The following is a 16,800-nucleotide window of genomic DNA, read 5'->3' on the forward strand; positions in this document are numbered from 1 at the left end:
GAATCTTAAATAGACTTAAGAGACAGTAAAAAGAGTCAAGAGAGACACAGACAATGCAATGAAGGAGGAAAAGAACAAAAGCTCCAGCAGACCGGAACATGTGAATCATCCAAGTGACTAAACAAGTCACCTCTCCTCACCTCATCTTCCCCAAAGCTCCTCCTCTTACTCCCAAATCTCTGGATTTTAGCTTTAACCAAGGAGTGGAGTTAGAATGAGGCCGGTACATGGGGACAATCTAAAATTCCATCTCACCAATTCAGATCCCCTCCTTATCCTGTACCAGAATATCAGGGCTTGAGTCGGAGCCAAGGGCAGATTAGGGTGAGAATAGACAGGATGGAGGACACGAGGCCACAAAGTCCCACAATTCCAGGACCACAGCGCCAGAGGCCTAGTTTGTCCAGTGGAATGAAGAGATCACAGGCATTTCTGACCACATCCAGCAGGAGAGGGGGATGACCTCGAAGAACCCGAGCCAGGAGCAGGACTCGGAGCCGAAGCTTCAGAGCCACCTGGGGCAGACCTCCTCCTGGAGCCCCTGGACCCCCAGGTCCCCCAGTTTCAATTCCTCCTGGGACTCCTCCTCCAGAACCCTTCAGTCGCCGACTACAAGCTGAAGACTCTTGTTCCATCAGTAGGCGAATCTCATAAGCATCACGACTCAAATTCATGATGAGGGAAAACAGATAGTACCTGGGATACACAGGGGAGAAAGGTCAGTACAGATACATATACCCACTTAGCATATCCAACAGAACATTTAAACTTTTTCCCCCATAGTGCAAAAGGATTACATATTAGAATACCAGAAGTGAATGTTATTACCCACTATTAGAAATGTCCTTCCACCTTTCCGTAACTAATGAGTTTATGTGTACCTTAAGATCCTGGCTTACAATAATGAGCATCATGAAATATTCCAAGATCAACCTCATATTTCATTTGTCCACTTGGCAACGCATTAGCACACACACATTCAACTTGAACTACAATAATGCAAAAATTTTTTAAAGAACACCTTCAGGGCTTCCCTGGTAATGCACTGGTTGAGAATCTGCCTGCCAGTGCAGGGGACACAGGTTCAATCCCTGATCTGGGAAGATCCCACATGTGCGGAGTAACTAAGCCCGTGTGCCACAACTACTGAGCCTGCGCTCTAGAGCCCGCGAGCCACAACTACTGAGCCCACGAGCCACAACTACTGAGCCCACGTGCCACAACTACTGAAGCCCGCGCGCCTAGAGCCCGTGTTCCGCAACAAGAGAAGCCACTGAAATGAGAAGCCCGCGAACCGCAATGAAGAGTAGCCCCCACTCGCCCCAACCAGAGAAAAGCTCGCGCACAGCAATGAAGACTCAACGCAGCCAGAAACAATAAATAAATAAAATAAAATAATAAAATAAATAAATTTATTAAAAAAAACACCTTCAGTTGTTTCAAAGACTCAAACACATAGACCACTTAAATCCAATACTTTTGTTAAAAGAAAACAAACAAAAAAATGACACCTAGCTTGCCAAATGTGTTAGATTATAAATTCCTTAAGAACAGTCTACGTTTTTTGATTTTTAATCCATTCTGACAACAGTGGTCTGTATTCAATATAACTGCCCTACCTCTAATACATATCCTGAATCCACATCTATCTATTGTACTCCACCACCACAGTCTAAGCCACCATCATCTCTTGCTTGAACTACTACTTTAGTCTTTTAACTGGTTTCTCCACTGCCACTCTTGTCCCCCACCTCCAAGAATCTAGTTTCATAAGTAGCTGGCATAAACGTAAATCACATTATACCCTTTCTTAAAACTTTCCATGGTTTCCTTCCTATCACATTTAGAATAAAATACCTTAGACAGGCTTACAGAACTCAACATCTGACCCCGCCTCTCTAATTCCGTCTTGTACCATTCTTTCCTTCAATCACTATGCTCCAGCCACATTGGTTTCTTTCTATATTTTGATCCCATTAAGCTTGTTCCTGCTTTAGGACCTTTACACTACCTCGTCCCTCAACCTGGGATAATCTCTCTCCAAAATCTTCAAATGGCTGGCTCTTCCTTGCACTTTAGGTCTGAGCTTATATGTCACCTCTTCAGAGAAGCCTTCTCTGACCCCCGATTCTAGAGTAGCAAGCCATTTACTGTCTATCACATGACCCTATTTTAATTTCCTGCACAGCACTTACCACTCTCTGATGTTTTTCTTATTTATTGTTTCTTTGTCCCCTCCCATTATAATGTAAGCTCCATAGGAGCAGGGATGTTGTTTGTCTTTACCACTGTATCCCTTTGTCTAGACCAGTGCCTAGCACATAGTAAGAGCCGAATAAATATTTACTGAATGAAAGTATAAACATGGCATATAAACTCTTCTAGGGAGTTGCTTTTCCATACCACTCCAGCCATGCCTCTGCCCCCACCCTTCATACACCATAAGTCTTGTTATAACTGTAATCACTGAGAAAGATGAAGAGAAAAGAGAGACATAAGTGGAGATGGAAAGATGCTAATATAATGTAAAATAACAAAGCAAATCATAGGGAAACAAATAATATGTATAGAGATCATTTTATTCCCAAATCATATTCCTTTCCACCTTCATTACAGCCTGCTCCTTAGTCCAAGCCAACATCATTTCTTGGCCATATTAGGGCATCTTCTCCTCTTTAGCATTACTGCAATCCATTTTCCACACTACAGCAAGAGGGATCTTCTTTAAATGCAATTTGAATCATGTCACACCCCTACTTAGAACCCATTGTACTTAGGATAAAATTTAAACAAAACTAAATGAAAAAAATCTTACCATTACCTAGAAGTCCTTGCATGAATGATCTGGCCCATGTCTACCTGTCCAGTTTGAACTTATGCCCTTACTCAATAACACCCACCACACTGGCTTTCTTTCTACTGCTCTAATTCCATGAAGTTTTTCTTGGTTCAAGGCCTTAGAATGAGCTATTTTCTGTTTGGAATGGTCTTCTCTGCTACTGTTTGCTTTGTATAACTTCTACTCAGACATCAGGTCTGAAATAAAATATAATTTTCTCTAAGAGTTCTTCTCTGATCTTTCAATCGAAATTAGCTCGCTCTGTTATATATCTCTTAACACCCTGTACTTCCCACAAATATTTGGTTTGGTGATGATTTGTTTTAATATCTGACTCCCCCACTAGACTAGAAGCTTCATGAGAGCAGGAACTATAGCTCTTTGGCTCTTTGCTTTATTCCCTGGCTCATAGTAAGCAGCTACTAAGTATTTTTAGAATGCATGAATGAATGAGTAAGCAGTGAGTGGCATAAACCTGTGGTAGAGACAAAAGCGGAATTAAAGCAATGTAATGAATATCTAGTCTTGTCCGATCTTAGTCATTCATCATGAAAGAGCATCTGTCTTCCATCTGCCCCCATTCATTATTCTCTGATGGTTTAAGATCTAAATGAAGGTTAGAAGCCAAGTGATTAAGATGGGTATATTATGGGAAGACCCTAAAAGATCATTCTCTTATGAAAGGCAAGCTATGCAGTATGGAGAATACGATAGGTCTTGTAGGATAAAAGGATATCAAACCTGAATGAACGCTGGGCCCACTTCTCCTGATCCACACGGGGAGCAAGTCCAGACTTTCCAGCCCACAGGACATTGTCACAGGCGAAGTACAAGGCTCTATTGAGGTGACTAACAGTGATGCAGAATCTCAGGACAACATCTGATAGGTGCACAGCTCGTTTGGCTGACTCAAGGGCATCTGCTGAGTTACCGAGGCGTAGAACTTGTGGGGATTAGCAAAGAAAAGGAAGGATTTGAAAGTAGAGAGGCAAACAGAGAGCAAGACACAGAGAAAGAGAGAAAGCAAGAGAGTGAAAGTCAAGCAAGTGATAGAAACAATAATGAACATTTTTTTTAAAAAAAGAGTAGAAATAGTTCAGTTTTTTTACATCGTTTTTATTAATTTGTGTCCCAGTTTAGTTTTCTCAAATTTGCCTCATTCTTCCCAATCCTTCATTACTCTTACACCTGCTCCCTCACCTCAATCGGGAGGCCTGCAGAGGATACGGGCAGAGGCAAATGAGGGAGAATCGGCAGAGAAGGTCAAAAACAAGAAGGAGGGACTAAGGAAGAAGAGCTGGGGATGGAGGAAGTGTTGAGGTAATAAAAGGAAAGGCACAATTACTTACGCTTTCTCCCTAGGCTCAGATGACCCTCCAGTTGTCGAATCTGTTTCTGTAACTCAGAACTGGCCCCATGTTTCTGCAGTGCATGGCCAAGAAGGGAGCAAGCATACTGGGCGGCCCTGGAGGAGAAAGAGGTAAGGTAAGGTGGAGACCTCCCTCCTCTCCCCCTCAAAAATGTACTTCAAAAGGCAAGTATGGACTCCCCCTTCCCCTGTTTGAAACCATTCCCTTTCCTCCTCTTCATGACCATATCTCACTGTTTCTCCTCCAGGCCAGGGGAAGAGACAGGCGTAAGAATAAAAAGGAGCCTAGAAGGGGTTGGGAAGCACTACTTCGAATTGAGGAAGTAAGAGATCTGATAATGTAAGGCCTGAAGAGGACAATGAAGGCGGCAGGGGGTCCATCACAAGCACATCAGTGTGAACATGTATGTGATATGTGAGGGAGTGGGGGATAGTTGGAGGACAGGTTATTCTTCAAAATAGGTGAACTAAGAGATTTTCCAGGCCCTTGAGATGAATCGAGACTAGAAGGCAAGGCGGAGGCAGAGGAGCTAGCGGGTGACAGTAGGGTGAGGGGACACGGGAACTTCGGAGTGCCTGCTCCGCTCTGGGAAGAGTCCAGGTCGCTATCTGCCACGGGGCGAACGCTCCTCATTCCACCATCGCCCAGTGAGGAAAGTGCTGGTCTTAGGTGAACACGCAACCCTGAGCGGCCTCCCCACCGGCCCACTCGTGCCTCAGTTTCCCCATCTTTCCCGTGAGCAGAAACGAACCATGGCCTCACGGCCGGCTCAAATCAGCCCCTCTCGGTCCGTCCGGGCCCCCGTAGCCCGATTTGACCCTTTTTGACCCCCGTAGTGTGAACTGACCTCGCCTCAAGAAGATCTTCCTCTGCCCGCCCTCCCCCCATTCCTATTCGGGCCGCACCTACACAGCCGCTCCCGGGCCTGGCTCTGAGCGCTGAAGCGGACCCAGGCGTCCATGACAGCGGCAACCCCAGCTCCACAGCTTCGCTCCCGCCCCACTTCCCGCCCCTAGTCACGCCTCCTGGACGACCCAACGGTGCCGCGCGAGGGACAAACATCATCAGAAAATAAAGGGAGTGGAGCCGGCCCCTGAAGCGGAATTTCAGAACGAGAAGCCCTTGTCTCTGGGCCTATACCTGCGTGTTTTTTGTGCGTGTCTCTGTCGCCTTGTCCTCTAATCAGATGATCTCTGTTTCCTAAGCACACCTCCAGAGGCATATTCTTCTTTAAATATTCTGGACTAAGGGCGGGGCTTGCAGGAGTCTGGGCGTAGCGAGACGGCGTTGCAGTGCTCCCGCCAGGGCCGCTAGGATAGAGTTGCCCCCAACCCTGGGGTGTTTCCAGCAGAACACCCCCAACACCCCCCCACACACACACACACACACTCTCTCTCTCTCTCTCTCTCTCTCCCCCAACACACACACACACACACACACACACACACACACTCTCTCTCTCTCTCTCTCTCTCTCTCTCTCTCACTCACTCGCACGCTCCGACCGAATCCAGGGCTGTAGGGGCTAAAGAAGTCTGTGGAAGTAGAAGCCAGCACCAGATCCCTGTTCCCTGCAGGACCCTGAGAGTTGAACAGGTAACCTCCAGAATACAGAAGGAGAGTCTCCAGAGACAGAGGCTTTAGTGGACGAAATTCGCAAAATAACCAACTCATATCCTTAAAAGGAGAGAGAAGAAACAGTGGACGCAGCTAACCTCTTCAAACCCACACTTCATCCCCCTACCCCTTTCCCTTCCAGGTCACCATGTCGGCAGGCAACGGCACCCCTTGGGGGTCAGCAGCGGGGGAGGAGATCTGAGCGGGATCAGGAGTAGAGGTGGAGGTCGCAGAGCTGCTCATCTTCTCAGCTGCCGCCAAGGTCCGAGTGGGAGTGACTGTTGCTGTTTGTTTCTTCGGCTGGAGGGAACCTGGCCGTGCTGTGGTCAGTGACACGGCCGCAACCCAGCCAGTTCCGCCCCTCTCCGGTAAGACGGCTCTTTGCCCATTTAGCAGCTGCCGACTTACTGGTCACTTTTGTGGTTATGACCCTAGATATAGTTATGCCACCTGGAATATCACTGTTCAATGGCTGGCCGGGGACATCGCATGTCGGACACTCATGTTCCTGAACTAATGGCCATGTATGCCGCAGCTTTCCTGCCTGTGGTCATTGGGCTCGACCGCCAGGCAGCCGTACTCCACCCGCTTGGACCCCGCTCAACTGGAAGGAAACTTCTGGGAGCAGCCTGGGTACTCGTTTTCCCGCTTGCCTGGAAGGTGAGTGACTTGTCGGAACTCAGGGCTAGACTGGATAAGAATTTGGGTACACAACAGGAGCCTTCGGATTCAAGGGGTGTGCTTGGCCGTGGTCACCGTTAATCCTCAGCGTGGGGGCCTCTGCTATCTCTCTTGCAAGTTAAGATCATTGCATGTTAATTTGTATTTCTGTTAAGAGCCTTTGTTTTTACTACACTTGACTTCCACCTTTTGCCTCCTCCGAGTCCCACCTTCTTCAGATTATTGCAGAAAAACTCTAGGGCATGGTGGAAACATATACAGGAAGACATTAAGAAGACAGTGAAATCAGGGGCTTTGGGTAAAACTTTGTGGTACATTCATTCATCAATTCAGAAACTAATGTGCATCCCCCAGGTGCATTCAAATGCTCTATCAAGGATAGAGCAACAAAGTCCTGCCTTCAAGAAATTTATAGACTAGTGCAGAGTCAAATTAGTACGCAATTACAATACAGCATGCAGTTAAGCATTATGCTAAAGGTAAGCATAAGGAACTAAACTGTCCAAGACCCACCCTTGGACAGTCAGGGAAAGCTTCCTGACTTCCCAGAGATGTTACAACTTGATTCTTGAGAGATAGGTGTTAAGACAAATTACAGCAGGAGGAATGCTGGAGAAGGTGGAGGGTGGATGATCTCAAAGTAGCTGCAGCTAAAGTTGAGGACTAGAAATGGTGAATAATAAGCCTGGAGGGGAAGGAAGAACCAGATCACAAATATTAAGCTTGTACTTTATCCTGAGGGCAGTGGAGAGACACTAAAGTAAAAGGTGGAGAATGACATAATCAGATTTGTATTTTTTACTCTAGCTTTATTGTGGGTGTCAAAACTGGAACAAAAGGGAGCATCTGAACTTGAGTACCAATTAATCAAATCTCAATATTGAAAATGAACTAGAAATCTAGGGAAAAAAAGCTAAATATGAAGCAATTTCTTCAAAACAACCAAAACCACTACCACCATCTGGGAGGAGGGTGTAAAGCAGCATCTCTGAGTCTAGGGTTAGGATTGTCAGGGAGAGGGCTAAAATTTCAGTCTCTGGAATAATGCATTACAGAGTCAGATTTAAGATTTGATCCTTAAATCCTCAAATATTAGAAATATAACTAACAACAGTTAGTCTGACTGCAGTTCTAAGACAAACAAAAAATGTTGCTTCCAACAATATGTTGCAAACAGGACCTCTGCTACCCAAAGTTTTAAAAAGCAGCATGTTGCCTCCGTGCAAAAGGAATAGTTGGGTTTATATGAAGCAAATTTTAGATGTGGACTGGGAATTAGAATTAGGATTGCTTTTGTTGTTCATTTGTATTACTTTGCTCTGTTTTTCCTGAGTCTAGACTCTACCACTAACTAGCTGGATGACTTTGGATAAATCACTTGAAACATATAGGCCACAAGATTATGGAATAGAAGATGCATTTCCTCCTTTCTTAGAGCCTGACAATCCGACAACAATGCAATCTCTATTTGCTTCAATAGCAAACTGACAGTAACATGATTCAGGTGCAAAAGGTGTTATTTTGGGTTCTAAATTAGCGACCTCTTGTATAAATTCTGCATTGCCCATATGTTGCATTTAAAATATTAGTGTCAATAAAAAATTGTTAGTATGGTAAAGGGAATATTGGTGTAGTTAGAAATTATTTTTGTAGACTCAAGTTTTCAAGTATCAGAGGTAAAGACTTCTACAGTAGGTGGTAAATTGCACATAAAATAGGGAAAGGAGAGTCAGAGGTAGGGCTACGGACCAACGTTTAAGTCCAGGAGACTTGCCTATTTTTTTAATTGATTAATTAATTAATTAGGTTGTGCCAGGTCTTAGTAGCGGCAGGTGGGCCCCTTAGTTGTGGCATTCGAACTCTTAATTGTGGCATGCATGTGGGATCTAGTTACCTGACCAGGGATCGAACCCCGCCCCCTGCACTGGGAGCGTGGAGTCTTCTACGCCACCAGGGAAGTCCTGTCCTGCCTATTTTTAAACCCCTTCTCACAACGTGTCAAGTATTTCTAGGCACGGTGGAAAATCGTGCCCCCACCCCACAAGAAAATGGCCAGAAACATATGGACTCAAGATAGGGGAAGAGGAAAGACCACTTCCCAACTAGCTCAGAATAGCCTGATCATAACTCCAAGCAGTTCATAAAACTGTATGTCTGTGGCTCATACTATTCACCTTTCCTAAAAGTCCCTCATGCCTGTTGAAATCACTTTCCAAATGCCTTCCTTGTATCTAGAAATTTGATACCTACTAAGCTTGCCTTTTATCAAACTAGTAGTGATTCAATCTACCTTACCTGAAACCAAGGTACTAACCCTAAAGCTCTCAACTGAAAAATGCTCATTACTGATTCAAACCAAAAACCTAGCAGTTTACCAAAAAGGAGAAGGGGCAGCCAACAGCATTTAGAAAATGGTAAATTTTATTATTTAACGTTGTTTCACCATTATAGTTGTAACGATTACTAAAGGTCACTTTACAGAGTGACTGCAAAATGGCCTGAAATTTTAGCAGCACCCATTTTACACAAGATTTCTTTTTTCCACAGAATCACAGACACATCAGGAAAATAATTTCAGCTAAAAATGTTGGTGAGGAAAAAAAAAATGTTGGTGAGGTGGCAGAGATATCCTTTGATAAAATGCAATGTTAGAACAGTACTTGAGAAGACAGGGTTCTTTAAGTCCCAGATTTAACAAACATAGCCTAAGAGGAAGACAGGGATTTTCAAGATACATTCCTAACCTTTTAAATATGGCACCATGGATGTACCATTACTCAGCACTGCAGGAAATTAAGAACGAATTGGGATTATGCACTGTATTAGCTCCCAAGTTTTCTCAACAATCTCATTTAAAAAAAAAAAATGAATGAATTGGGAAGAGATAGTGTTGAACTGGTGGGTAGGTTGGCATGGGAGGGAAAAGGCAGACCAGTTCTAATAGTCCTTGACTCCACTCCAGCTGTTCCTGTTCCATACCGTCCGCTGAGCTGGTCCAGTCCCTTTCACTCAGTGTCACCAAAGGCAGCTTCAAGGCTTGATGGCAAGAGACCACCTCTTCACCTTCTGCTGTCTCTTTCTGCTGCCACTGACTGCCATGACCGTCTGCTATAGCCGCACTGTCCTCAGTGTCCAGTCCCCAGACAAGGAAGGGGAACCATGGTGAGACCCCAACCCCCAGGCCCTAACCCATACCATGAAACTATTGCCTCTGGCCTCATAAATTTGATAGCTATCTATCAAACCAAAAGTGAGTTGCTAACCATATCTCTAGCAGCTGATGCTGCACATAACTTTATTGAATGCCTTCAATTCTAACCAGCCACTAGCCATCATTCTCTGAAGTGGAGTTAGCTGGGCAAGAATTAAGAAGGGTGATCAGTATTCCTTTGCTCTTGAACACCAACAAGACTCCAAATAGACTTTGTAGCTTCATGTAACACAGCACCTCAATCGAAACTTTTGCAGCACGTCTGTCATAATCTCTGGTGGGAGGGGAGCATATAATCCCAGGTTGGGAAGGGGAGCGTATAATCCCAGGTTGGGAAGGGGAAAAGGGCTTGTACCATTCTCTTCCTTATAAGGGGAGAGCTCCATCTCACTATTTCTGCCCATCCATCAACTCAGAAGCTGAGTGGTTCTGAATTTGAGTGTATTTTCTAAGTTCCCAGCCCAAGCCGGTGAATTTGTCCTCCGCCGCTCCTTAGACAATCGCCCCCATGTTCATCTTCAGGGTTTGCAACTGGCCCTGCTTGTCTTGCTGACCTTCGTCCTCTGCTGGACATCTTATAACCTGCTGGGTCTTTGGTACTGGTTCTCTCCCACCATGCTAACTGAAGTGCCTCCCAGCCTCAGCCACATCCTCTTCCTCTTTGGCCTCCTCAGTGCTCCTCTGGATCCTCTCCTCTATGGGGCCTTCACCCTTGGCTGCCGAAGAGGGCACCAAGAACTTAGTATAGACTCCTCCAGGGAAGGAGGTTCTGGGAGAATGCCCCAACAGGAGATTCAGGCCCTTAGACAGATGAAAGTACAAACAAATGTGGCAGCAAGAAAGGCAGGAGAAACAAAAGAGACATTCCTATGACATCCATTTGCTCAGGAGAGCATATATAAGAACAGAATAATTATTCTCTAGTATCACGAGAACATCTCACTTGTACCCCTGCTCCCTTAGCTTCCAACTAAAAGAAATACTGAGCAGTGTTTCTACTTTGACCCTAGGTGAGACTTGAGACTATATTTAATGTAGAAACTCACAGAGAATTCAGTCCCTGGAAGAAGTATCTTCACAGTGACCCAAAGTGTCTTACTGTAAATAGTGCTTCAGAGCTTGCAATGTTAGAACAGGAAAGTAATTTTAGAAAACAAAAATTGGACATTTATTCATAACTCAAAAGAAACACTAAGCAGGTAGGGTAAGAGATTAAGTGTAGACACAGTGAGTTCCACCACAGCCCTATTTCTCCAAGGCTGCATACTCAAATGGAATATCTGGAGAGAAAACCTGGACAACAGAGGATGGGTCAGCGACGCCTCCGGTCTGGACTCCTGCTGCGTCTGCGGCCACCTCTAGGGAGAAGGAAAAGGGGCAGGGTCCATCAGAGGGACATAATACCATGTCCTTATTCTGTTTTGCTCATATTTCCTCCACTAAGATAGTGTTTCCCCTCTCCACTTTACCTCCTCTTGCCCTTGGGTGGACCCCGAACAAAACACCAGTCTACGCTGATCGGCTGTCCCATCAAATCCTGGCCATTGAGTCCTTCCATAGCAGCTTGGGCCTCCTTGTATGTTTCATACTCAACTAGAGTATACCCCTGGAACAAGTGAAAAGACAGATTATCAACACTCTCCTATTCCATCAAGCTTTTTTCTACTCAAACAGAAAAATCCATAAACTCTAAACAACAAATGTACATCATATATCCCTATTATATATACAACTTGTCTGTCTGTTTCTGCCTGTCTCTTTGCTATGTCTAACAAAATCAATTCCCAAAGTCATTTTATTTCAACTTTACTCTTGGCCAACCACAGCAAACATGGGAGAACTACCAATGCTGTCTAAGGGTTATGGGTGAAGAGAAGCAATGGAGTATCACTCAGAATACCTTTAGATATCCTGTACGTCTGTCCAGGTTGAGGTGGATGTTTTTTATTTCTCCATACTCTGCAAATTTATCATGGATGTCTTCTTCCGTGGCTTCCTCATGGACTCCAGTAACAAAGAGAATCCAACCTTCAACAGCTGTTTGGGAAGGGAGGGAGGTTGTTTGAGCACATGAAAGAAAAACTTCAAGCAAGATCACAGAAGTAGAGTGTGTGCAGACTCCACAGAGATTGGTTAAGCTACCTCTGACCCCATTCTTACTGGGTTTTATTTCATTGGCCCCTAATTCTCTACAGGCAGACAGGCTCCATTTACTTACAGCGCTGTGGTCCGGGTTCATCGCCATCCTGCTCCACGCTGTCATAATCCTCACGCATCCGCGCTCGAGACCCCTCTTCTATTAGAAAGACACAAGAGATCACCGGAAATCCCCCTCCTCCCACTGTTCACCATGAGTCTTTATGGGGACTCCAAAGCTCGTCGCTCTCGCCATTCTAGACCCCATTCCACCCACAAACACTCACCGGAGCCAAAGCCACGGCCTTTCCGTTTCTTCGCTTTTTCTTTCAGTTTGTGGATGCTCTCTGCAGCCCCAGAAGTGAAAGAATAAGTGAGAAAGATAATAGTTATTTACAATAGTCTCCTTCCAAGACATTATCTGAAACCAGACCCCACCACCTCCAGGCTCAGTCCCTTCCCGGCCCGCCCCCATTGCTCCCATCAGGGGCGGAGTCTCCAACCAACCGAAACCCAGTTCCCCGGCTCCCATCCTCCCTGCTGGGGAGAAAGATTATATTTTCCTAATACGTCCTTCTCTCGCACCTTCCCCGCTTCCCGCGGCCGCCTCCACTGTCCTCACCGTCCCCATCCTCATCCATGGCGAAATCCTCGCCCCCGGCCTCATGAAGATCCAGTACGTCCGCCATCTTGCCTAAGCTCTAACTCTCGTCCGTGACGCTCAAGCACTTGGCTCCTCGGGAAACTGTCGCGGATGGGAAAGGTCGCCAGTCAAGTTGACCAATTAAAAACTAACTCTAAGTCCTGCCCTCGGCGCGGTAATAATACGCAAGGAGGCGGGCCTACTTTGGGAAGATACCGGAAGTACTCCTGTAGCCATCTTGAGCGGGTCGCGAGCAGAAGGGGGCAATCCTGTGTGGGACACGCTGGGGGTGTGGGCGGAGTTAGTGACTTCCTCTTACCTAGAGCAGACGACGAGAAACACTACTGACAGTGAAGCCCAGCCTAATTTTATTAGAGGGTTGCTTTTCGTCTCTTTTCATTCCATACCAGGAAATGGAAGTTGAAGAAAGTTTTTTCTCTAAAAACTTGCAGGCCTATACTGTTCCGAGGAGCAGCCGGATCTGTGATGGAAGCATTAAAAAAAAAAATTGTTCGGTCAGCAATGCTGCCTAAAAAAGCTGCTTCTGGAACGTACTGCAGCACGGGCTTTCTCAGAAAATCGGCAGACCTGGGTGTCCGTGTTGATTGATGAGACAGATATCAACTTTTCTTTTTTCTTTTTTTTATTCTATTTATTTATTTATTTATTTTTTTGCGGTACGCGGGCCTCTCACTGTTGTGGCCTCTCCCGTTGCGGAGCACAGGCTCCGGACTCGCAGTCTCAGCAGCCATGGCTCACGGGCCCAGCCGCTCCGCGGCATGTGGGATCTTCCCGGACCGGGGCACGAACCCGTGTCCCCTGCATCGGCAGGCGGACTCGCAACCAGTGCGCCACCACGGAAGCCTAAACTTTTCTTTTTTAAAAAATAATCTCTCTGGGAATTCCCTGGTGGTCCAGTGGTTAGGACTCCCGCTTTCACTGCAGGCAGGGTTCAATCCCTGGTCAGGGAACTAAGATCCTGCAAGTTGCCTGGCGCGGCCAAAAAAATAAAACTAAAAATATCTCAAACTCTGCCTACCACCTCTGGGAATTAAAAAATCATGGCTTTAAACAAAATAGGGGCTTTAGCTTCTTTGAGGATAGTACAGATATTTCACGTTTAAAAACCCAGGAGTTGAGGCAAGGAAAATATTGCCCCCACATTCTGGAATCTGACGTAGTCCTTACACAAACAATAGTGGACTGCATATTCACTTATTAATTTTTAAATCAGTTATGAATGCCTATATGTGTCTAATATTAGAAGAGGTGCTAGCAAGACAAGGGGAAATACTTGCCTTATCAACAATCATTTATAACATTATGAAAGTGATCGTTGCCATCACAACGCACTAAGGCAATACAAAGAAAGTTTCTAATAGGACAGGAAGTAAGGAGAGTGCATTTAAGGGAGGGCTTCCATTTAAACTGGGCCTTTAAGTCTGGGTAGTTTTCCTGGCAAAGGAGTTGTATTGAGACTAAGATACACTAATCCATTCTCTGCAGTATGTAGTGTGATCTTTTAAAAAATCAGTTGGTCACATCTCTACTAAAAACCCTTACTTGACTTATTTTTGCACTTAGAATAAAGTTCAGACTCACACAGCCTGCTCTGCCTATGTCTCCAAACTCTTCCACCACCATTCTTCCCTCTCACCCATTAAGCTCTCCCTATACTTTCCCTCAACTGTGTTCTACTCTCTCCCATCTCTGGACTTTTTGTAACTCTCTGTCCCTGATGCTCTTGCTCCAGCTTTTCACATGGCTAGTTCAACCCCGTCCTGTAGGTCTCCCTGAGATACTACTGTCACCCAGAGGGGTCTTCTCTTATCTTTCATTCTTATTTCCTTCACAGAACTTAAATTCAAATCTTTAATTACCTTGTTTACTTTATAACTTGTTTATTTTCTGTTTTTCCCCTTAGAATATAATCCTTATGGCAGAGATTCTTATGTACAACTATATCCTCAAAGTTTAGACCAGTGCCTGGTTCATAGTAGACATTTGGTAAATATTATTGAATGAATATCAGAATGGCAAGAAATTCTATATGCTTGATGCTGTGTAATCAGGAAATAAAGCTGGAAATATAGTTTAGGGCCAAACTGTATGTCATGCTAAGGATTTGGAACTTACCCTATAGGCAAGAAATTTTTCTAATTCAATATTTTAGTATTCATAATTTTTAACATTTGCAAATAGTCCCCATACTATTTTCAATTTGTGTTTTTTCCTTAAATAGACTGGCGTTTTAAACAAATTTACACTAAATTTAAATATCACTGCCATAAATGGAAAACATATTTTTCTATTACAAATTCAGCTAAAAGCATAACTAGTAAAAATGAAAAATGTTTGGCCATGTACCACCTAAAATCTTCTCAGATAATAGCAAGGGTTCACATATAAAATTTGGGAAGTGCTGCTAAAGGTACAGATAGCTAAGTGATGGTTTAAGCAAGGGAGTGGTACAGTCATAAATATTTTAGAAAGAAATCTGATAGTAGTGTGGAGGATGTTAAGAATGAAGGTAGAGACTAATTAGGAAGCTACTGCAGTGGTCCAGCCCCGAGATGATAAAGGACTGAACTAAGACAGTAGATATGGACAAAACAGATTGGGAAGTTTGTACAGAAAGTAAACTCAACAGTAAGTGACTGATTAGATGATAATAGGGAGGCATTGAGGATGGATCTGAGGTTCTAGCTTAGGTAGCTGGGCAGATAATAATTTCAATAGCAGATCTGGGGAGTCAAAGAGGAGCACGTAGGGAGAAATGGTTTTATTTTAGATATGTAAGTTCAAAGAGCTCGTGTCGTTCAGGTGGTAATGTCCAATATGTGGAAATATAGATGTAAAAGCTCAAAACAGTTTGGGGTGGGAGGAATAGTTTTGAGCATTGTATGATAGTGGGTGAGATTGCCAGTGGAATGGGTAGAGCTTCAGGAGAAAGGGCCAAGAACAAAGTTCAGCCTCCTCAAATGTCTGGAGAAGCAGAGGCAGATGCCTTCCCCCAGCAGTACAACCTTATTTCTACCACCCAAAAAATACTAAGAAAAGTTCTTTTTTCATATATATGTAAAAGGAAGGGTCATTTTGGAGCTCCTCTGATACACAGGTCTCAAGAAAGAATCAATCTGGCTCACTAGACAAAAATCTATTTTTAATTGTATAAAATTATACATATAAAATACATAAAAAGTACTAAAAGGTAAGTAAAACTTTAACACCAAAAGTAGACAGATCAGGGAACAATTTTTCTCAAGTTCTTTGGGATCTTACTGGTTGGTATTTGAGAAAAATAATCCAGGGGGTGCAAAGACAAGTTCTTCCCATAACCCAACACCCCTTAACACTTCCCAGAGAAAAGAGCAAAGGAGAAATGAGGGTTTATGATATCTGGATTATAAATATCAATAAAAATTGAATAGACACACCTATTATTTAATGAAGGAGCCTCTGCTCCAACCCTACATGTGCTTCATGGAATACAGAGATGGAGCTTGGAGAATTCAAGGAAATCCCTTTCAAGCACTAATACAGTTGTTGCTAGATTCCTTGCCTCTGATCCCATATGTACTGGTCACTAAGATGACTTCAAAAGCAAGAAAGCTGACTTTCATCTTTTCCCTATCTGATCCAAAAGAGCAAACTGTAGCCTGTTTCCGAACCCATTTCTAAAAGCAAAGTGTATAATTGTTAAATGGAAAGTGTAATTGCAGGAACATTAAATTTCCCAAACTCAGTTTACGAAGTGCACTGACCCATAATATAGTATAAAGGCGATTACAGAAACAAGGAGAAAATATATCTTAGAGAGACCTACAAAAAATTCTCCCAAAGGGAAATGATTTAGCTGTACTCCAGATCATTTCTCTCCTATTTTACCCAGGAAAGAGGTGGGGGAAGAGAATAGTATTAAAAACACAGGTAGCTGATCATTGATTCTTTTTCCCCTCCTGCAGTCTCTCATGGTTCCAATTAGGAAGTGCCATAATGCCAAAGTCTCATCTAATTTTTCTGATCAACTCATGCTCTAATAATCAATGTGGAGGAAGAGGAAAGAAAAGAGGGAAAACAAATGTGAATCTAAGGTATATACATCTAAGGTCGTAAACAGCAGCCACTTCGTGGGAGTAGGAGGAACATAGCCCTCACCAAATTGGACAGATAATGTTTCCAAAGAGCAAAACGATGGGAGGAGAAAAAGGAGGGAAATATGCTTTATCTTCTACCAATCTTTGCAGGCAGGAAGATCTATAGCCAGGGCTTAACTAAGCTAGGTGAGCAGGGAAGGAGGAGTA

The 16,800-nt window shown here is 44.1% G+C and overlaps 2 protein-coding genes and 1 pseudogene across 5 annotated transcripts; 1 reads left to right on the forward strand and 2 right to left on the reverse strand.

Moving 5' to 3' along the window:
- Nucleotides 1-290: 290 nt before the first annotated feature.
- PEX11B (peroxisomal biogenesis factor 11 beta) lies at nucleotides 291-5,271 on the reverse strand (the record flags this gene model as incomplete). 2 transcript variants are annotated; one of them, XM_079698089.1, is made up of 4 exons in its annotated part: nucleotides 291-696; nucleotides 3,581-3,782; nucleotides 4,189-4,304; nucleotides 5,057-5,271. In XM_079698089.1, the coding sequence occupies 4 exons, from the start codon at nucleotides 5,269-5,271 to the stop codon at nucleotides 291-293; spliced, it is 939 nt and encodes a 312-aa protein (XP_079554215.1). The 2 variants fall into 2 exon arrangements, with proteins under 2 accessions (XP_079554215.1, XP_079554216.1); XM_079698090.1 differs by having other exon boundaries at nucleotides 5,115-5,170.
- A 702-nt stretch (nucleotides 5,272-5,973) lies between these two features.
- LOC307070283 (gonadotropin-releasing hormone II receptor-like) lies at nucleotides 5,974-10,590 on the forward strand (annotated as a pseudogene). Its single transcript has 3 exons — nucleotides 5,974-6,485; nucleotides 9,469-9,668; nucleotides 10,178-10,590. The product of its transcript is annotated as a gonadotropin-releasing hormone II receptor-like (transcript).
- A 271-nt stretch (nucleotides 10,591-10,861) lies between these two features.
- Nucleotides 10,862-12,564, reverse strand: RBM8A (RNA binding motif protein 8A). 2 transcript variants are annotated; one of them, XM_079697680.1, is made up of 6 exons: nucleotides 12,476-12,564; nucleotides 12,141-12,200; nucleotides 11,936-12,010; nucleotides 11,618-11,754; nucleotides 11,187-11,323; nucleotides 10,862-11,075 (listed from the first exon to the last, which is right to left on the reverse strand). In XM_079697680.1, the coding sequence occupies exons 1-6, from the start codon at nucleotides 12,540-12,542 to the stop codon at nucleotides 11,030-11,032; spliced, it is 522 nt and encodes a 173-aa protein (XP_079553806.1). In that variant the 5' UTR covers nucleotides 12,543-12,564; the 3' UTR covers nucleotides 10,862-11,029. The 2 variants fall into 2 exon arrangements, with proteins under 2 accessions (XP_079553806.1, XP_079553805.1); XM_079697679.1 differs by having other exon boundaries at nucleotides 11,936-12,013.
- Nucleotides 12,565-16,800: the final 4,236 nt, after the last annotated feature.

The sequence above is a fragment of the Hyperoodon ampullatus genome, assembly GCF_949752795.1.
Source record: "Hyperoodon ampullatus genome assembly, chromosome: 2".
NCBI classification, from domain to species: domain Eukaryota; kingdom Metazoa; phylum Chordata; class Mammalia; order Artiodactyla; family Ziphiidae; genus Hyperoodon; species Hyperoodon ampullatus.

What these genes read in the sequence shown, in the direction of transcription:
- RBM8A (XM_079697679.1), bottom strand. Translation starts at nt 12,542, where the DNA reads ATGGCGGACGTACTGGATCTTCATGAGGCCGGGGGCGAGGATTTCGCC. An exon ending in GACGTACAGGATATCTAAAG is followed by an intron (nt 11,324 to 11,617) that starts GTATTCTGAGTG and finishes CACTTGTTCCAG; the next exon opens with GGGTATACTCTAGTTGAGTA. An exon ending in CCACCCAAGGGCAAGAGGAG is followed by an intron (nt 11,076 to 11,186) that starts GTAAAGTGGAGA and finishes CCTTCTCCCTAG; the next exon opens with AGGTGGCCGCAGACGCAGCA.